The 21949-nt window shown below is 42.5% G+C and overlaps 1 protein-coding gene and 1 non-coding gene across 2 annotated transcripts in view; one reads left to right on the top strand and one right to left on the bottom strand.

The window, feature by feature from the left end:
* Nucleotides 1-17: 17 nt before the first annotated feature.
* The window catches only part of Ttll5 (tubulin tyrosine ligase like 5), a 260147-nt gene continuing 238215 nt past the window's right edge, over nucleotides 18-21949 (bottom strand). Inside the window, exon 34 of the mRNA XM_026401550.2 lies at nucleotides 18-3448. Coding sequence (XP_026257335.1) covers nucleotides 3426-3448 — 23 coding nt within the window. The 3' untranslated portion in view covers nucleotides 18-3425. The remainder of the gene's footprint in view (nucleotides 3449-21949) is intronic.
* Nucleotides 1676-1748, top strand: Trnaa-ugc (transfer RNA alanine (anticodon UGC)). Its single transcript has one exon. It is a non-coding gene; the product is annotated as a tRNA-Ala (tRNA).

The raw sequence follows: 21949 nt of genomic DNA on the forward strand, positions 1-21949 counted from the left end.
TCTCACTCCATTCATATCCTTAATGACCATTTTCTTAATTCTATGTCAGTATCTTCTAATTAGTGGTAACTGGAATCTGGGCAGAGAATCTCTCAAGCATTAAATATATTGCTTAGCATGAATCTGCTGGACAGAGGGTCTGTGCTGCCTCCTGTCACCTGAGAAAATAGCATTGTTGTCCCTGTGTCCCTCCTTGCACAGTATGTTATTCTCAGATACACACAGGCAGTAGCTCAGATTCGCAGAAAGCCTAGAATTTGACGTCCACATCACTGGCAATGTGAACCCTTGCATATGGAAATGTGGCTTCTACATTCAATGTAAATGACCAACATCAGCATTTTTGGAAATTACATCTCAGCCCCCCAGATCAGCTGAGCAGGAGAGAAACCGTCTGTGATCAATGGCCTAAGAATGAGGCTAAAGGAGCCAACCAGGAGCCCTTTCAGACTAGGGGCCTCTTGTTAGGGCTTTGGGAAAAGAATCACTAGTGCTCTTTTGAAGTCACAGATCCCAAAGCAAGGCAGAATTCGGCTATGGCACTGGTGTCCACCCTGTGAGTGTGCAGAGTGAGGAACCACCTAGCAGCTCCTAAAAACCACCTGCCCCCGGCGAGCTCACCTTAGCACAGGGAACAGTCTCTCTGAAGCACAGTTTGCGGGTTGAAGGATACACACCATAGGCTCAGGCGGTTTGTGGGTACAGGCCTCTGCCTTCCTGCTCCTCCGACTTTGGTCACCAGGAGTTCTTTTCTGGCTCCATGTGTGCCCAGCCAATTCTCCAGGCTTCTCTCTGTCTTCATCCTGTGTCTTTCACTGTCCTTCAGAGGGGCTATAATGTGTCCCCGCCCTAAAATCCTGGCGTGGGAAAGAGCTCCATCTTACCTTTGGAGCCAGTGGGTAGAGAGGGTGGTCCAGGAGGCCAGCTGTAGCTGGTATTATCCCAAATGTCACAGTGCATTCACTTGTGGCTGCCATTCTCAAATTTCAGTGAGCCTGAGAATCACCTTTGTGTTTAGGGAAAATGTACAATTCCAGGCTGCAGCTCAAGAGCTGGCTTTATGAATGGGGCAGGGTCCAGGATGCCTAAGAACTGCATTCTGAAAAGTGGTGTGTTATATCCGACATTACTGGGCCTTACTTGGGGTTTCAATAAGAAGCAAATAAACTTTTTGGCCTTAGACTAAATCTCTGTTTTAATGCAATCTCATAGAACACCATTAGCACAGATGGTGGTCCATCCTAATGAACCAACACAACTAGATGTGTTTCCTGAAGTATCCCAAAGAAAACAGAACATACTGCGATTCCAAATGTTTTCTTTTCTTTTTCTTGGTACTAGGGATTGAATCCAGGCACACTTTACCACTGAATTATATCCCTGGCCCTTTTTATTTTAAGACAGTTGAGGCTGGCCTTGGACTTGAGATCCTCCTGCTTCAGCTTCCCAAGGAGCTGGGATTATAGGAGAGCACCACTGCACCCAGCCCAAATATTCTTTGTCAGAAAGCTACTCCTCCATTAAGCAGCTGATAGGGATATGAGCAGAGTCTAGCGTCCAGCCTCCCCTTTCCATTATCACTTACAGGCACTACAGACACTGGAATCACTGTCTCCAAAGATACATGCTAGTTTTGGGGAAGGGTACAGTGACATTGAAAATGATACCTAGGATTGGGGATATAGCTCAGTTGGTAGAGTTCATGCCTTGCAAGCACAAGGCCCTGGGTTCAATCCCCAGCACCACCACCACCAACACACACACACACACACACACACACACACACACACACACACACAGATACCTCTATTGGAAGAAGGCTTGAATAATCTGGTTTGTTACCAATAAAAATGAGAGGACATGGGTACAGGAAGGGAGGTCAGGAATCTGGTCTTAGCACCTGGTCAACACACAGCGAATGAAGAAAGATATTAACTTGAGCATTTAAGTCTGATTAGTTATGTAGCCAATTCCCAGTATTACAGTTGCTTTCAAAGTTCTTTTATTAGACTCATACCCTCTTACCCCTTTCCACAAGATTCATTTGGTGAGTTTCTCCAAATCCCTTATTTCCCAACTCTAGATATCAGCAGGAGACTATGGAGGGAGGAATTCTAATTTGTCTCTTAACCAACTCCCAAACCAGTGAACAGAGTTATGATGGTTCTCAAACCATGATCCAGGAGTCCCCAGAACATGTGGAATGAGACCTCAACCTGCACAGGCACAGTGCTTCAATGTGCCCAAACCTTTTTTTTTTTCTTCAGTCCCCGGGAAGGCAGTAAAGTCCCTTTTAATCTCTGTATGTCACTTTCTCTTTGGATTTCAATGCTGAGCTTATAGGACTTTGCTGTAGAAGGCCCAGATACTGGATTCTCCCTGAGTAACTCCCCAGGACAGCTAGGTCAAGCCTGTGGCCCGGCTCTCAGCCTTTTCTCCAGCAGAAGCCAGAGTGAGGACCTAGGGAAGGACAGCAGAGGGCCAAGTGCCGCATGGTCCAGGCAGAGCTGCTCTGTCCACAGGAACTTTGAGGGAGGTGAAGGGCAACTGGACAGAGTCACATGCCACTAGAGGACCACAGGGGCGAGCCTCCAGCTGCAGCCTGGCTGTGGAGAATCTGGACACAGGGCTTCCCAGGTGCTGCCCTGGGGGAACAGCCTGACCCATCATCTGCTGAAACACAGTTCTTGAAAGCTTCCGTTTCTAACAAATTGAAAAAATTGTCCAGCAACAGAATAAAATGAAAAGTTGGTTCTATATCAGTCTTGATTGTGAATACTGATTGTTGAGGATTATTAAATAAAAAAAAGAAAAGAAAAAAAATAGAATTACTTTATTAATCTTAGAAATCAGTAATTCCAAAGGGTGCCTTTACCCTGGCTCATGTCAGCGCGGGCCAACTTGCCTCCACGCTCTGGGAAACAGGTGATGTGCGCTCCCTTCCCCAGGACCCCTGAAAGGGCAGAACAACTCTGGTAGGTACTGCTATTGGGGCTTTAAGCTTGAACAAAGCAAACAGAGCTCAATACTGGAAAAGAAGAGGAAGCAAGATGCGAATAGCCAAAGAGCCTCTTTTATATCATCTCTGTGTGGCAGCAGGAAAGGGACAGAGGAGACCTGAGCAGGCTGGGGGCGGGGTGAGGGAAGGTGAAGACACACGTGTGCTCGGACGGAGTAGAGAAGGCCTCAGTTGAACGTCCCCACTGCCAAGTTCCACCCAAACCCAGAGGTTCTGTTCTCCTGTTGTCCCAGTCAGTGTCTCGCTTGGGAGATGGCAACCATCTACTGCCACTTCTGCTTGAAGGCCTTGGGGACTCTGAGGCAGCAAAAAAATAGTATGGACCCTTGGCAGCACTGGCGGATGCTTCACCCTCAGTCACGCGCCCAGGAGCAGTGGACAGGTTCTTCCTCTGTGCGTTCGCGGTTCATCTGTTAGTGTGAGCAGGATCTGGAAAGAGAATGCCAACCACTGAGTGACCGGGAGAGAGCGGCTCACGGCTTCCCAGCAATGGATGGTTTTCCTAATGAAGTGCCGCCCGAATGTTCCCCTGGAAGAACAAAACTCTTGTTTTAACCACTTTTGCTAGAAACCTTCCTAAAACATTTGTTTTGCTGCTGCTGCTTTTTTGATAGTCTTCTTGGTTTTGCGTTTTTCTCTCTCTTGTAAAAAATTGTATTTTAGCTTATCTATTTATTTTTAAGACTCCACGGGGCTGGAGGTGTGGCTCAGTGGTAGAGCGCTTGCCTGGCACATGTGAGGCACTGGGTTCGATTCTTAGCACCACCTAAAAATAAAGAAAGATACTGTCCATCTACATCTAAAATAAATAAACCTACAATTAAAATAAACAAACAAACAAATCAATAAAAGAGTCCAAGCCTCATTATGTTGCCCATGCTAGTCTAGAACTTCTGGGTTTCAGTGATCCTCCTACCTCAGCCTCCCAAGTAGCTGGGACTACAGGAGCTCACCACCAGGCCCAAAGCCTGGGCAAGACAGTGAGACCCTGTTTCAATCCATCCATAAACAAAGCCCTTGATTCTCAAATATGTTCATCTTTTCTAGAATCTCAGAGTCAGCATCAGCACTTTGAGCTGCATGGAAAACTGTACGATTCCATGTATTCTGAGATTTTCAAAATCTTTTCTCAACGTCAGCCTGTCAGATAATGCTCTGTGTTCTACCCCCGTGCCTGTGTCCCCATGTGTCCCCACCACCAAGTTTAAGGTGGGGACACATGGGGACACAGCATCCTCAGCATCCCTGCTAGACCCTCTCTGTTCTTTCCTATTCTGACTATCCTGAATTTCACATTGATCCTTCCCCTGTTTTTAACAGTGTTTGATCACCACGTCCGTGTGTCCCTAGGTGACGTTTGGTGGGGTTCTGAGTGGTTTGGGTTTACAGTGCTCCTGTGGCTCTGTCTCCGTGGCCCAGGACGCCCCTGGAGCCAGCTCTGGGTTTCCAGAGGAGAGGAATGCCAGGTCATCCACACTGGCTTCTTCACCTCTCTAAATGACAGTCCATGTCTCTGCGACAGGGACTGGGCTTCCCTCACTTTCTCCGCATCCCTTACAGGTAGAGAAAAGGCCCTGCTCAGTTTACACTTGTTGGTGACTCAAATGAGTTTACGCATCTCACTGTGTTTAGCTGGCGTTTTCCTGCTAGGAAGGAGGCCGAGCCTCTTTTCAGGTGTCTCCTGGGCATGCGTGTCTCCTCCGTGACACGGCTGGAGGTGCCTTGTTTATTTTCCTGTTGAGTTATTATTGCTTTTTAAAAGCAGCTTTCTTGGGAGAATTCACATATCATACAATGTGCTCAACTAAGGTGTACAATTCCACAGCTTCTGCTATGTTTAGAGTCGCGCCTTTATCACAAGTTCAGAACGTTTTCATTACCCTCAAAGACACCCCGTATCCCTTAGCCATCACCCCTCTACTTCTCATGCTCCAGACTTAGGTAACCACTAATCGACTTTCTGTCTGTGTAGAATTCTCCTACTCTGGACATCTTAAATAAATGGAATCACACAACACGGTCATTGGTGACTACCATCTGTTGTCATTTGTGATTACCAGGTTTTTTTTGGGGGGGTGGGTACCAGGGATTGAACCCACGGGTACTTAACCACTGAGCCACATCCCCAGCCCTTTCTATTTTTTATTTTGAGACAGGGTCTTGCTAAGTTGCTCAGGGCTTCGCTAAGTTGCTGAGGCTGCTTGGAACTTGTCATCCTTCATCCTCAGTCTCCTGAGCATGCATCACATGCCTGGATCACATAATGTTTTAAAGTTCCTCCACACTTTGATACACATGCATACTCTATTCCTTTTTATGGCTGAATAATATTCCATTGTATATATATGCTACATTTTATATATCCATTCATCAGTTATGGACATTGGGGTTGTTTCTACCTCTTACTATCATCAATTATGCTGCTATAAACATTTATGTTCAATTTTTTATTTGAACACGTTTTCATTTCTTTTGAGTATAAGTCTAGGAATGAAATTAATTGCTTGGTCATATGGTACCTCTATGTTTAACTATCTGAAGAAATGCTCAACTTTTCAAAAGTACCATTTTATATCTCCTTTATTTGTTATCATCTCTTTTTGATTCAAGTCATTCTAGTGGGTAAGAGTATATTCTGCTGTGGTTTTGATTTGCATTTCCCTAGTGGCTAACGATACTGAGAGTCTTTCCATGTGCTGGTTGGCATTATATCTTCTTTGGATAAATGTCTGTTCAGATCCCTTGACTTGCAGGAGTTCTTTGCTTAATATTTGGGCACTGATCTTTTGGTTCTACGTGTTACAAATGTCTTCACCTAATTTTAAAAAATTGTTTTATGATTTATTAATTTGTAAGGAAATTCCTACTCAGATTGCATTTAGATATATATTTAACAAACAGTCTTTTCAGAAAACAATTTTTGTGTGTGTGTTTTGGGTACTGGGGATTGAACCTAGGAGGTTCCTGAGCCCTTTTAACATATTTTTAAAATTTTGAGACTGGGCCTTGTTAAGTTGCCCAGGTTGGCCCTGAACTGGTGATCCTCTTGCCTCCCTCTCTAAGTAGCTGGGATTACAGGTGTGTGCCACTGTGCCTGGCTAGAAAATGATATTTTAAAAAAAGTTTACACTTCTGAACAATCTGGGCATTGCAATAAATCTATGATGGTCAAATTAAAAAAAAAACATTTTAAAAAATATACAATTTCAATTATACACACAGAAAATAGAGAGTTTAATACACTTCCTGTTCCCATCCAGCTGTGAGGGTCACGGGGTCCCGGCCTGTTGCCTAGGCTGGCCTCCCACCCTGGTCCTCCGCCTCAGCCTTCTGGGCGGGTGCCCACCACTGCGTTGGGCTAACAGTCTACCTTCTGGTTTCCTCTCTCTTTGCGTTGTTTTCTGGAGCAGTTTCAAAGCAGATGCAAGATCATTCATTATTAAATATTTCGGAATGTGACCTTAATGGATACAGACTAAATCCACGGTAACTTTGTGGTATCTTAGATGGTCTTAACTCTAATAAAGTCGAATTTATCAATTTTTACCTTTATGGTCTGCACTTTTTGTGTAATTTTAAGAAATCTTTCTTTATATTGTGGTCATAAAGATTCTGTATTATAATGTCTTCTAAAAGATTTATATTTTTGCTTTTTCATACTTACATCTTTAATCCAACCTGAGATTATATATTCAGTGTAAAGCACAGATCTTTTTTCCTAAACAATTACTAATTGTCCTAACATTATTCATTGAAAAATATGTCTGTTCTTCCTTTGACTGAAACTCCTCTTAGTCTTACATTGCTTCCATTTAGGAATTAGTTTTAGATTTCTCTATTTTATGCCAACACCATACAAGTATTTTAGCTTGATAATTCTTTTCTGAATTAAAAATTTTCAGAAAAGAATTATTAGTTCACTTAGTTATACATAATATACAGTTCATTTAACATAATTATACAAGCATGGAATATAATTTGCTCTAATTCAGCCCCAGTACTTCCCCTTTCCATTCCCTCCTTCTGTTCCCTTTCCTCTACTTTATTGACTTTCTATTTATTTATAGTTTAAAATTTTTTCCTACTATCTTTCCTATTCCTCTCCACCCTCCTTCCCTTTATTTCCCTTTGTCTAATCCACTGAACTTTTATTCTTCCCCTCCGGGATTGTTGTGTGTTAGCATATGCATATCAAAGAAAATATTTGACCTTTGGTTTTTTGGGATTGGCTTATTTCACTTAGCATGATAGTCTCCTAATAAATCCATTTACTGGCAAAAGTTATAATTTCATCCTTTCTCATGGTTGAGTAATATTCCACTGTATATACATACCACATTTTCTTTATCTATTCATCTGTTAGAAGGCACCTAGGTTGGTTTCATGGCTTAGCTATTGTGAATTGAGCTGCTATAAACATTGATGTGGCTGTGTCACTGTAGTATGTTGATTTTAAGTCCTTTGGGTATATGCTGAGGAGTGGGATAAGTGGTCAAATGGTGGTTCCATCCCAAGTTTTCTGAGGAATCTCCACACTTTTTACCAGAGTGGTTGCAACCATTTGCAGTCCCACCAGCAATGTATGAGTGTGCCTTTCCCCCACATCCTCGCCAACACTTATTGTTACTTGTATTCTTGATAACTGCCATTCTGATTCTTGTCATTTAGTTAGGGCAAGTCACACATACCACCCTACTTCCATCCCCATTCTTTAAGAGTATAAGAGTAATTCTTTTTTCCTTCCAAATAAATTTTAGAATCACTCTGTCAAATTTCAAAAAAATAAAAAATAACTTAACACTCCCTGGAATCTACAGATTACTTTTGTTAAGTAGCTACTCTGTTCATTCTGGCAGCTGTATAAACCATGTAAAGTTGAGATCAGTATCTTTTTTTTTTTTTTTAAAGAGAGAGTGAGAGACACAGAGAGAGAGAGAGTGAGAGAGAATTTTTTTAATATTTATTTTTTAGTTTTCAGCAGGCACAACATCTTTGTTTTGAATGTGGTGCTGAGCATCGAACCCAGGCCGCACGCATGCCAGGCGAGCGCGCTACCGCTTGAGCCACATCCCCAGCCCCTGAGATTAGTATCTTGACCCTCTATTGTACAACAGCAAGTGAGACCACTTTAACTCTGATCATTCCTCCCCTTGATTTACGTGGAATTATTTGGATGCTTGTACTTTCCCATTCCTCTAATCCAAGAGAACATTATCATCATTTTATTGTCCTTATCTTTCCACATTCTTTGCTCATAATTCCTCCTGCATCTCAGACCTTTCCTCTGGTATCACTCTTTTCTGAATGAAATATGCTCTTCAGACTCTGCTTTGGGGATGGCCTACTAGTGAGGAACTCCTTTGAACCTTACGTGTTGCAAAATGTATCTCATCCTCACTCCTGAAGGGTATTTCTGTTTGAGGTACAGTTCTGGCTGGTAATTACACATTCCCTGGCTTTTCCTTTCTACTTACTACTGAGGAATTAGTGGTCAATCAGATTGGCATATTCCTTGGGAATCCCCCTGCTTTCTCTATCTGTTCTGACGTTGTTGTCTTGCGTTCCAGGATGATGTGTCTTTTGTGATTCATTGCAATATGTATTCTTTCACTAGTTCTGGGAAGTTTTTAGCCATTATCTTTTCAAATATTGTCCCTTGCCCATCTTTTCTTTCCAGAACTCTAATTATATAGATATTACGCTTTCTCAATTGGTTTTCTGCTGTTTTCTCCCCTGTGTTCTATTCTAGATAATTTCTTTAATTACATCTTTGAGTTCATTAAATCTCTCTTCAGCTGAGTCTAATTTACAATTAGGTCCACCCACTGATTTTTAAACTATAATAATTATTATATTTTTAAATTCTGAGTTACTTAGTTCATTTAAAATATGCATGGTCATAATCTTAATCTCTTGGTTTTACTCATATTTGTATTACAATTTCTCTAATATATGATAAAATTAGTTTTGCATTTTAGTATTTTAGTTTTTTCAAGTTCAATACTGTTATCTGTCGTTTCTGCTGGATCATGGTATTATTTCCTTGCTTGTTTTGTGATCTTAAAGTATAACCTCACATTTCTTAGACCTTTACCTGTGGGAATTATTTGAGGTTTGGGTTGAAGGGGGATTCCTCTACATAAAATATGGATTTGATTCTGCTAGATGCCTGGGTCCCTGTCAGCTTGAGACCACCTTAAACTAAATTTTTAGTCTGAAGTTTTCAGGATACCTAGAGAATATGAATTCATACTCCAAGTGAGGGCAGCCTGTGGCTACAGATTATTAGAGGAGGTTCCCCTAATCCCCTTCTCCACAGGCACCAAGGTCAAGACAGGCTATTTTCCTTCAGTGCCTGAAGGAGTAAAATGGAGTGAAAAGGAGGCTTCATTCTATCCTAGCTGTTTCAAATTCTCTCTCTCTCTCTTTCTCTTTCTTTCCCAAGGATTGTACCCAGGGGCACTTAACCACTGAGATTCCCAGCTCTTTGTATGTTTTCTTTTGAGACAGGGTCTTGCTAAGTTGTTTAGGGCCTCATTAAATTGCTGAGACTCACTCTGAATTCATAATCCTCCTGCCTCAGCCTCCCAGGTCGCTGGGATCACAGGCCTGGCCGTGGTCAACTTTTATATGAAGATAGCAGCCCAGCCTTTGGGGGCCCATCCTTATATGATGGGTCTCCTATGGCTCCACACATTGGGGTTTGTTTGTTGTCCCTAACACCTGTGGTAATTCTGACCCAGAGCCACTTCAATCCACTCTCTTGCCTGATAATCCAGTGATGGAACTTTTTAGAGAAAAAAGAAATACAGACAATTTCACATACAGCCTTTCTCCCACTTTTGTTAAGTAGCTACTCATGGCCTTTAAGGTCATGATGGTCGACTTGCTCGCGTGCTCTCTCTCTCTCCTCTCTCCCCTCTCCCCTCTCCCCTCTCCCCTCCCCCTCCTCCCTCCCCCCCCCCCCTCTCTCTCTCTCTCTCTCTGTAGGTCTTCAATACCAGCCACTAAAGTTCCCCATTTTCTTCATTTTTTGCTTACAAGTCCTAGCCTGGAAATTAATTAATTAATTTTTTCTTTCTTTTTTGGTCAGCTGTGTACAAATATAACTGTCCTTGATAAGCTGAGTTGTGTTTATAAATAAATGGAGTTGCATCTTATTATCTTAGTTCTAAAGTCAATAAGCAACACAAACAAAATATAATCTGAGTCACCCTTAAACACCTCACAGCACCTATGAAATACCTATACCAGTTTGGCCGTTTCAGAGTCCTGTGAACCCCGTTTTCCTCTAGCCTGCTGCTGTTCTCTGGACACCTGGCTTGTTTTAGGGCCACAGTGAATGAACATATTTTTAGACACTGTGATCGACATTCTCCAAGGTGAACTGCACTCAGAATCACCTCAACATGGAAACCTGTGAGGAATGAGCAGGTTCACCCTTCACGCTCAGCAAGGAGAACAAACGCCCTGAGAGGAAAGGAAAGACTCTTCAAAATGATCAAAATCGTCTTTTTTTCCAAGTTTGGAGGGACCATGGGAGAGATTTTGTCTTGCCTGTGGTAGCGGGGACTGAACTCAGGAGCCCTCGACCACTGCGGCACATCCCCAGCCCTGTTTTGTATTTTATTTAGAGACAGGGTCTCACTGGGTGACTTAGCACCTTGCCCATGGCTAAGCCTGGCTTTGAACTTGCAATCCTTCTGTCTCTGGGGTTACAGGCATGTGCCACCGCACTCGGCTTTTATCCCTCCTTTTAAGTGAATAATAAATAAAATTAAAAATTTAATTTTAGATGGGCATGGTGGCCCATGCTTGTAATCCCAGCGCCCTGGGAGGTTAAGGCAGGAGGTTAAGGCAGGAGGATGGCCTGTTCAACGCCCCCCCAGGGAACTTAGGGAGACCCTGTCTCAAAATAAAAAACATAAAGGGCTAGGGAGGCAGCTCAGTGGTAGAGCACTTGCCTTGTATGCACAAGGCTCTGGGTTTAATCCTAATATTGCATAAACAAAATAACTTGATTTTTAAAGTTACCTAAATGCAAAGACTTGTTTTGTTTCTCAAAATTGTCTCTACAGCTTTCCCACAGAAGGCCCAGGCAGTCTCTTCTGGTTTGATGAGAAAGGAAGTGAATGAAGCAATTTATTTATATCTTGAGTGACATTAGTAGAAAGGGACAGCTGGGGAGTGAGGGCCAACCTGCTGGCCCCTCACCTTCCTGGGCACCGGTCCAGTATGTAGGAATGAACAGGGCAGGCGCAGGAGAATCAGATCCATTTCAGGAAACCCTGCCCGGGTGACACAAAGGCGCCGGGCACAGCTGCAAGGGGTTTGCTCAGAGCAAAGGCAGCCCCTGGGTGACACTGAAATGCAGCTTTGGAGCAGAGAGCTGCTGACCACAGCAGCACCGCAGAGCATAGCGCTTGTGTCCTTCCAGAGACCCCTTCAGATTGCTAACGAACACGTGCGGTTCACGACGTGATGTCAAAACCAACCAAGATCAAGTGTCCAGCTACGGGGGAGGATTCGCTTTCTATTTTGCAAATGAGTTTTGATCATTTTAATAAAATGCTACTTTAAGGAATTCTACTATCGTAGTTTTTATACAATAAGCCTAATTCTTCTAAGAAAAATGCATATAACTTATTTCTGAAAATATATTTATTTAACTGTTACAAACACAAAAAACCTACATTTCCCTTTTCTGGTTCATTTTCTTATTATAACAAAGCAGTGGATGGGCGTGATAAAATTACATAGTGGAACACAGAGAGGTCAACTTTTTAAAATACATTTTTTCCCATGCTGGAGATTAAACTCAAGGCCCCATGAATGCTTAGGCAAGTACTCTGCCACTGAACTACACCCCCTGCCTTTTTAAAATTTTTGTTTTGAGACAGGGTACCCAGGGTGGCTTTGAACTTCCCATTTTCTTGCCTCAGCCTCCCAAACAGGATTGCACCCAGCTGAAACATGTTTTCTTTTTGTAACTGTATTCGGATAGAGACGATCCTAAGGGCAGGGCAGACCATTTAAGATGTTTGACAGCTGTTTTGCATGAGGAAATTTAATAACTACACTTGATGAAAATTTAAAAATTGCAAGGCTGATCTAGATCAAAGTTCTTGGGATCTCATTCTGTGATCTAACTACCATGGTAGTTTTGAAGCACAATCTACCTATCTATTATATTTGGTCAATATGTAATATCTAGATTTACCAAAAAATGACTTAATCATTCCAAGGAAATGACTTATGAGAACTTCTTTACTTTCTTAAGAAGATTAGTTTGCAGAGAGCTCTGGTAATGGAGAGAGTAGCACAGTAAACAATGAATGCAAAGGGCTTTAATCTAATTTCTGCCTTTCCCTTGTCTCACCCTGGGGCTTTAATACTACTAATGATCACTGTTTCCCGCTGTCTGTAGAAAATCTTTGGGGTTGAAGAATGGAGTCTTACACAGTTTTGAGTTCTAAAGAACAGACTGACATTGGTAGGGATTTCATCTGTTCCAGAACAATAACTTCTACTCAGAGAAATGTTCAGCCTGGTCCTCCCAGAGGAGATGCAGCACTGGTGGGTCACAGGGTGCTGGCTGCCAGTTCTATGGATCAAAAGAGCAAACTTTCAACTATGAGGAAGAGCAGGAGTAAGGAAGGGACTTGGACTGGGGTGGTGGCTTAGTGGTAGAGCACTTGCCTAGCATGTGTGAGGCACTGGGTTGGATTCTCAGCACCACATATAAATAAATAAAATCAAGTCCATTAATAACTAAAAAAATATTTTTAAAAAGATAGACTACTTAAAAGAAAAAAAGAAGGGACTCTAGACAGTGGCTTTGAAACTTTTTTTGGACTGTATAGTAAAAAAATACGTCACTGAACAAATGCATTCATATCTTTATCACTCAAATAGAATTCTCACACTACTTTATTATACAGGGATCCTGGTGGTTCTCTTTCTACTCCATTCTGCTCCACTGGGGAGGTGGGGCAGTTGATGACTCTGCCCCCTCCTGTGCTAGTAAATGTTTAAGGGCTTTAGATGGTAAAACAAAAGTCCCAACTCTGTGTTGTTGGCTGATTTCCACAACAACTGAGCTCAAAGAACCAACGCGAAGCTTCTGAAGGCATAGCTGGGAAGGGACAAGTACTGCCAGCTCTCCCGAGCCTACATGTGACTCATTAAATTGATTTGATGGCTCACTAGTAGGTCCGGTCCCAGGTTTAAGACCTACCATTCTACCCTGCATTCTACCATTTCCTACTATTCCAGAGGGAGTGAGAGGGGCCAGTACACACTGTAGGCAGGCATGGCGTGGCTGGAGGAAGCAGGGCTCTGGGGGAAAGCCCTCAGGACTATACTTATCGGGGCTCCTTCCTCCCTCCCTGCGGTCTATGAGCAGAGCAGCTTTCCTCTGCCACACCTTTCTGCCACGAAGTTCCTGCTTTAGAGCCTTTGACCATGGACTTAAACCTCTGAAACTGTGAGCCAAAATAAAACCTTCCTTCTCTAAATTGTTCTTCGCAGGTATTTGTCACAGTGAGGAAAAGCTGACTAACACAGGGGCCACTCTGGTCTCTACTAGACCGAGTTGCTAGTGCTAGTTGGCATTTGGTAGAAAATTAATTTTGGAACTATTTTTTCAAGAGAACCACAGAAAGGAATATGTAAGTCTCAGGTGCAAAAAAAAAAAAAAAAAAGGAAGAAATATTCCTCATGTAATTGTTGTGGTGAATAACTAACAATTATGTAAAAATTATAGCACCTGGGTATAGCAGGTGCTCAATAAATAGAGATTACCATCAAGATCGTTTGATTTTTTTCAAACTGTAGTAACAAAAAAGGAGAAATAGAAAACTCAAATTACTGTATGAGACAATATAGCATGATTTTAAATCATTGAGGAGCTTACATCACTAATTGAGGAGTTTATAACGTTTCTTCTAGGACTCTTAAGATTCCTATTTGTGTTGTTTAAAAGTAATCCATGAGTGAATTTTTTAAAAGGCCAAACCATACCCCAGGGCATTCTTTTAGCCTTGACTCTGGTCTCCACCACTGACTCTGCCTGGTATTAGGGTTTGAGTACGTATGTGTACGCACCTTTTGCAGGGCAGTCTATGAAGATATATTCATATATATATATATATATATATATATATATATATATATATATATATATATATATCCCAATGCATCTCGTATTCACAGAAACATCTACTTCACAAGAACTCCTTAGGTAGCCCATAGAAATGCCCAAACCCTAAGACACCTGCTTGGTGGTCTGGTGAGACCCTCCCCTCCTCTCTCTCTCTTGTTCCACAGCTGTTTTTATAGTAAAGGTTTAGCAGTTTAGTGGGAAAGAAAATACTCTCAAGAGGAAGAGAAGAGGAGAGGGGGGTTGTCTCTAAGGGGAATTGAAACCACACACCCCCTTTGTTCCACAGTTTTAGTGGGGGTTCCACAGCTTTTTGTAAGAAAAACTGAAATGGACCCTAGAATCAGCCTGTCATCTTGTTATTGCAACTAGGAGATAACAGGAAATGACTTCTTCCTCTCTTAAAATGAAGGCTCACCTACATCAGTTCCTATAGCAGGAGTTAATTTATTGAAGCGTATTATTTGGAGATGTAGTGGTCTGAAAAGCAAAGGTAAAATTTTCCCCTGATATTAGCATCACTTAGGAAACACAAAAGAGCCCCGTTGGTGAAAAGAAGTTTGACTTTGGCTGCGATCTGACAGCTGGGCCACATAGATGCTGATGGTTAGACAAACATTAGACAATCAAACTGACAATGTTACTAATTTTAGAGGCTACCGTGATTGGGAACCCAGTGTACTTACTGGGGAATCAGATGTCAGCTCGCTATCTCCACAAAGCAGATGTCCTCTGGATTCTTTGAACTAAAGCTTGGGTTCAACAATCACCAGTCTCTTGTCAAGTTCTTCCTATAAGTTCTCAAAGGCTTCTGAATATGTCTGCTATTTTATATTTATCGTCCAAACTAATCCACACAGCCCCTTCATCATTTTTATTACTCTTCCCTGGTTTCCTAAGCTGTCTCGTCTCTGGGGATTATGGCGCGCTGCACGCCCACCTCCCACCCGTTCCCATCTATCCCCCTTTATGCCCACGAGCGACGAGAATGATTAGAGCAGTTTCTCAACCTCTTCTGACCTGTGTTCCAACAGCTGAGAAGATTCTGTTCAGTTTTACTTTCTGTAGTTTGTTTTATGAAAGCTATAAATTTCTTTGCACTCTCCATACATAAAATTATATTAGAGTTTGACTCCACTTTAAAACCTAAGATACCCCTCCTCTTTCCCGTCTCTCCCGTGTGGTATGCACATCCCTGGCTGAAAATCACTGTATTACACTTAGACTTAAGGATTCAATGTACCATTTCTCTTCAGCCTGGTCCATAAAATGCTCCTCGTTCACTCTCAAAAAACCTCAACCTAAATGGTACGATAGTCTATAGATGAACCCAGCCAGGGTAGCCATGTATTTGGTGAGGTTGAATCTACTTGATTGTATTAAAATTTCCAAACTGTTAATTTCTTTTTTTTGGGGGGGGGGCGGGGAAGTACCAGAGATTGATCTCAGGGGCACTCAACCACTGAGCCACATCCCCAGCCCTATTTTGTATTTTATTTAGAGACAGGTTTTCACTGAGTTGCTTAGCTCCTCGCTTTTGTGGAAGCTGGCTTTGCACTTGTGATACTCCTGTCTCACCTCCCCAGCCACTAGAATTACAGGTATATACCACTGTGCCCGGCTATGCTTTATTTTTAATTTTTAAAAAAACTAAGAAAACAAGGCCATTGTGAGAGTAGTCTATAGGACGGCCTCCGGTGATTCTTAACTCCTGGTATTCACACCCCTTGAATGTATACTGGACTTGAGCATTCTCTTCTAAGAAAGAGAACCCAGAAAAAGTTTTGGGATGTTATTTCCAGAATTAAGTTATAAAAAGATTATGGTTTTGGCCTTGGGTGCCTTCTCACTGCCTCATGGACTGCTTGCCCAGGGCAGGCCAGCTGCCATGTCACAAGGCAGCTGTATTAGTTTGCTAGGGCTGCTATAACAAAATAGCACATCCTGAGTAGCTTAAATAACATAAGTTCATTTTCTCTTAGGTTCTGGGCTAGAAGTCCAAGATCAAGGTGTTTCCCAGTTGGTCTTTCTCCTTGGCTTCTAGATAGCTACTTGCTCATTGTGTCCTTATGTGTTTTTTTTTTCTTTGTGTACCCACATTCCTGGTGTTTCTGTGTGTCCAAATTTCATTTTCTCATAAGAAGTCAGTTTGGCTGAGGACCCAGTCTAACAGTGGAATTTTAACTTAATCACCTCTTCAAAGGCGCATCTCTGAATACAATCACATTCTGAATATTGAGGACTATAGCTTTGACATACAAATTTTGGGAGGACACAAATTCAGCCCATAAAAGCAGACTTTGGAGAGACCCAAATGGAAAGGGGCTTGCTAACCACCATGCTGGTGAGCATGCAAGCAGATGCCAACTTCACCCTTCAGAGGAGATCACACTCCCAGCTGACAGCAGGACTGCAACTTCGAGACCTTGGCCAGAGGTTCCCAGCTAATTAGGAAGGCTAACCACAGAAACTGTGAGACAACAAATGTTGACAGAACCAAAATTTGGGGGTAAAATTTGTTATGAGCAATATATAACTAATACAACCAATAACCTCACCTATCAACAACTAAAACTGTGGAATTAACGGGAATGAACTGCATGAAGATGTGTCTACTTGAACTTTTTCATTAACTGGGGTTAAAGTCAAATATGTCTTTATTTCAAACCTTGCTACAAATGAAATCAGTGTACTTTTCTCCAAAAAGTAACTGAGTCTTTAATGACTGAAGACTAAGACTGCTCTAGGTGTCACTTGATAGTAAAAAGGGCCAACAAGAACACTGTCACATGCAATACCTCACCTAGCTTTCACAGTGACCCATGAAAACAACACTACAACTATTTTAATTCATGTGTAAGCAAAGCATCTAACATGTAGTAGGTCTTAAAAATGATTTCCAAATGAAAGTATTTCCATTTTACAAGGACAAACCTGAATCTAGAGAGGTCAGCTAACGTGTGAGATTGCACAGCTGCTAAGTAGCAGGTGGGGGAGGAGAACTCAAGTCCAGGAAGCTTTCTGCTCCACCACCTCCCCTTAGGTTTTAGCTGTCTGCATCTCTCTTCCTTGAAGTTACGGGTAAAAACATGTAAGAACATAATAAAAATGTTTTGTTAACTGACATTTTATTTTACTTTTTTCCAATGTGGGCTGTGCTGGGACGAACAAGAAGTAGACAGAAGCAAATAACTACATTCCTTTTTTTTTTTTTCAATCTTTTCAGTCATACATGACAGTAGAGTGTATTTTGACATAATATACATACATTCTTGTGGTCGTACATGATGTGGACTTTCACTGGTCACGTATTCATATTTGACCATAGGAAAGTTACGTCGGATTTGTTCTACTGTCTTTCTCATTCCCATCCCCCCTCCCTTTCCCCATTCCTCCCTATTCAATCTGGTGAACTTCCACACAACCGACCCCCAGCCCCATTGTGAGTTATCATCCGTATATCAGAGAGAACATTCAGCCTTGGTTTTTTGGGATTGGCTTATTTCACTTAGCATGATAGTATCCAGTTCCATCCATTTGCGGGCAAATGTCATAATTTCATTTTTCTTTATGGCTGATGTGTAGTCCACTGTGTATATGTACCACATTTTCTTTATCCATTCATCTGTTGAAAGGCATCTAGGTTGGTTCCCTAATTAGCTATTGTGAGTTGAGCTGCTATAAACATTGATCTGACTGCGTCACTATAGTACGCTGATCTTAAGTCCTTTGGGTATACACTAGGAGTGGGATAACTGGGTCAAATGGTGGTTCTATTCCCAGTTTTCTGAGGAATCTCCATTACTGCTTTCCAGAGTGGTTGCACCCATTTGCAGTCCCACCAGCAGGGTATGTGTGAACCTTTCCCCACACATCCTCACTAACATTTGTTACTTGTATTCTTGGTAATTGTCATTCTGACTGGAGTAAGATGAGATATTTTTCATACATTTGTTGATCATTCATATTTCTTCTTCTGTGAAGTGTCTGTTCAGTTCCTTTGCCCATTTATTGATTGGGTTATTTGGTTTTTTTGGTGTTAAGTTTTCTGAGATTTTTATATATTCTGGAGATTAATGCTGCATCTGAGGTGCAGGTGGCAAAGATTTTCTCCCATTCTGTAGGCTCTCTCTCTTTTCATATTCTTGACTGTTTTCTTTGCTATGAAGAGGATTTTAAGTTTGACACAATCCCACTTATTGATTTTTCATTTGATTTTTTTGTGCTTTACGAGTCTTGTTGAGGAGTTTGGTTCCTAAATTGACATGATGAAAATTCAGGCACAGGGTCCCTGGTCTAATGCCTAGGTCCTTGAACCACTCTGAGTTTTGTGCAGGGTGAGAGACAGGAGTCTAATTTCATTTTACTACATATGGATTTCCAGTTTTCCTAGCACCATTTGTGAAAACTACATTCTAAAAATATTCAGAAATATGGGCACACATATTCTAGCTTGCTACTGAGTTCATTCTAGAATATTTGTACCTAACTCTCCTAGTGGATTTAATGCTCTTAGCTGATTAAAGACTTTTATGTACTTTAATAAGACTCATATACCTAGTCATACATGAGTGAAGTAGCATAGCCTCTTAATACCAAGGAAATGTGATTGCAAAAGTAAGCAGAGTTTCTGTTTCCTTTTAGAAGTCCAAGGGACAAAAAGAAATATAGAAGCAGTTATTAAAACACTCACAGGGGTTGGGGTTGTGGCTCAGTGGTAGAGTGCTCGCCTAGCATGCATGAGGCACTGAGCTTGGTCCTCAGCACCACATAAAAATAAAGAGACTGTGTTCACCTAAAACTAAAAAATAAATATTAAAAAAAAACTCACAGTAATTTACAGGGTATGAACACTGTTTAGATGATCTTAATACTAACCAGAGACTTATTTGATGAATGTTAAATATTATAATATCAATAAAATTTATCTTTTATCCTACATTCACTTACTAAAAATCTACTAAATGTCCAGTGCTGGGAAAAGCATCGATGATGCAGAGGTGAATACCATAATTCCTCATCTCTTTATAAATTTACATTGCAGGTAGAGGCCAGCAAGTCAAAATCAGATAAATCAAATAAAATATTCCATTCCAGAGGCAGGGCCAGGGTGCTTCAGTAGTGATGGTAAGAGACAGGATTTCTAGAAAGCAAACATCTTGTGCAACAGTAGGGAAGCTGGAGACAGCATGGCGGCATCTAGAATGACTGGATTTAAAGGTATGGCTAGGGAAGACGGGAAGAGAAAGGGCAGACCAGAGGGCTTTGGTAACCCCAGTAGGAGTTTGCACTTTCAGCAGAGGCTTGAAGACTGTTCATAGAGAAGCATCACAATCTCGTTTGTTTGTTTTTGGTACTGGGGAATGAACTCAGGGGCACTCAGCCACTGAGCCACATGCCCAGCCCTTTTTTTGTATTTTATTTAGAGAAAGGGTCTCACTAAGTTGCTTAGTACCTCACCATTGCTGAAGCTGGTTTTGAACTTGTGATCCTCCTGTCTCAGCCTCCCAGGCCGCTAGGATTACAGGTGTGCACCACCACACCTAGCCCAATTGTTTTTAAAGATCACTTTAAAAGCTGCAAGGATGTGAACAGTGGGCTAAGACTGAGGGTGAAGAGATCAGTACGGAAAGCACTGTAGTAATTCAACAAAAAGTGATTATGCACTAAGCTGCTGGGTATGAAAGAGACTGGACCTGAAATTTCAGAGTTATTAAAGGGGAAAGTATAATAATTGATAACCATTGGAGGTGTTGGGGAGGGGAGGAGCTAGAAAGACTCAGGTTTCTGGCTTCTAGGGAGAGGTCACAGGAGGAGGGGGCTGAGGGGATGACAAGTTCAATTTGGGACATGGTGTTTGAGAAGCCTGCGTGACCCAGGAGATGCCTAGAGGTGGCTGGGATGGAGAGTCAAAGAGAAGCACGGGCCAGAGAAAGGCTGCTATGTCTAGGAGTCTGGTGCCCCCAGAATTGGGCAGTGAATGACCCGCCTGGCTGGAGGTTCAGGGTGAGACTGTCCTCCATACAGGAGGTCAACTGGAAAGAAGGGAGAGGACCAAGGACAGGATCCTAGAGAATAATGAAAATTCCCAAGTAAGCAAAGAGTGAGGAGTTTTGTAAGAGAAACACAGAAAGGGTGGCACAGGGAAGCAGGTAAGCAGCATTTCTCAGAGGACTTGACTGTGGAGGCAAGTCGGTATGAATGCACTTCGGGAAACATGGCTCTAACACAGCCGAGGACCCTGCGCCCACAGAGCTTTGGTGACTGACCTCAGGGCACACAAACATTAAATTGGGTCCTCTTATCACCCTGCTGGTATGCGACTTACTTTTTGTTCTAAACCCTTCAGGGCAGAGCCTAACAGTGATACCACTGATCCGCAGAAATTCTGACTTCCGGGATGTAGAGATTCCCTCCTTTGGTAGCAATGACAAGATGACCTCTCTGTGAGCCTGTCAGCTGCTCTGTGGCCATGAAATAAACTGGGAGGGTGGGGAGGGGGCAGGAGGAGGAGCTCCTGGGATGCTTTAGGATGCTTAAAAGAAAAATGGATTTATGCCGAGGATAATTCCTGAACAGATGTGAAACCGAATACTTCATATCACGATCCTGCCCTCACTCTGGAAGGGAAATGAAATAGCAGGATTAGCCTGCTCTTCATCTGACCGTGCTTTGTTCCTTTCAGAACTCCCATGACCAGGGCACATTCCGCTTCCTGCTCCTCCCTTCCTACAGCAACTAGGGGAGAGCCCTGGGCGGGGAAGAGGCTTCCCTTCCTTCCACCCCTCACCAGGCATGGCCCTCCTTTACCCCAGGACAGGCTGGGTACCCTGTCCAGGGCCATCAGGAAGTGGTATTTACAAATGTCATTTAGAATGCTGATATCGATCTGGGGGGAGGGAGAAATTACAGTTTAATTACAGTGCTCTCGTACAGACCAAAAAGTGACTCATAATATTTCTTCTTCTCTTCATAAAAGCCAGGTTTTGTGAGGTGGATGAATTTTTAAGAAAAACCCTAACACCTTGATCAGGTAATAACAAGTAAAGCAGAAACACACACAGAGTCCACACCCTGTATATTACACGTGTGCGCGTGTGTATTTATATATTTTCCCATTCATCCAAAGGTGCTAGAACGATGATCTAATAACTCAAGTGTCAGTGCATAAACTCTTCTATGAGAGACAAAAAGGACTGAAGTTTGCTTTAGCTAAGAAACGCTGTGTCCCTAATGATACTGGCAGCAAGGCCAGGATTTCAGAGGGAGCTGGGGAGCAGTCACCTCCTTCTCGGGACCAGGCTTGATTGGAAAGGGTTAGCCCAGACACGACCTCTGGTGCTCCCTGGAAATGAACACCAAGAGCATCCTGGCCAGCCAGGGGCTGGGTCACTTGAGGTATCTCTAAGAGTCACCTTTCAAAGCCCAAACCACTTGTTCATTCATATCACAATCAGGCAAGGGACTGTGTCAAAGGAGGGGTGCCCAGGAGCTGCAGAATTAAAGGGATTAACAAAGGGAGAGGAGCAACGGGTGGCAGTGCCTGCCTCATCTGCAGCTGCTCTTGTGGATTTGGAGCACGAGGTGAAGCTTAAGGGCCTGAAACTATAGTCAAGGTCCTCCTTGCCCTGTGCTGACTAAAGCAACAGAAAGACTCTGGAGCCTGACACTTTTAGGTGGGGCCTAGGGACAGCTGCCAGACTTCAAGTGCACCACCTTCCTTGGAAGCATGAAATGCGAAGGGCAATCTTGGGACTCAGGTCTCTCCA

Source organism: Urocitellus parryii, chromosome 6 (genome assembly GCF_045843805.1).
Source record: "Urocitellus parryii isolate mUroPar1 chromosome 6, mUroPar1.hap1, whole genome shotgun sequence".
NCBI lineage: Eukaryota > Metazoa > Chordata > Mammalia > Rodentia > Sciuridae > Urocitellus > Urocitellus parryii.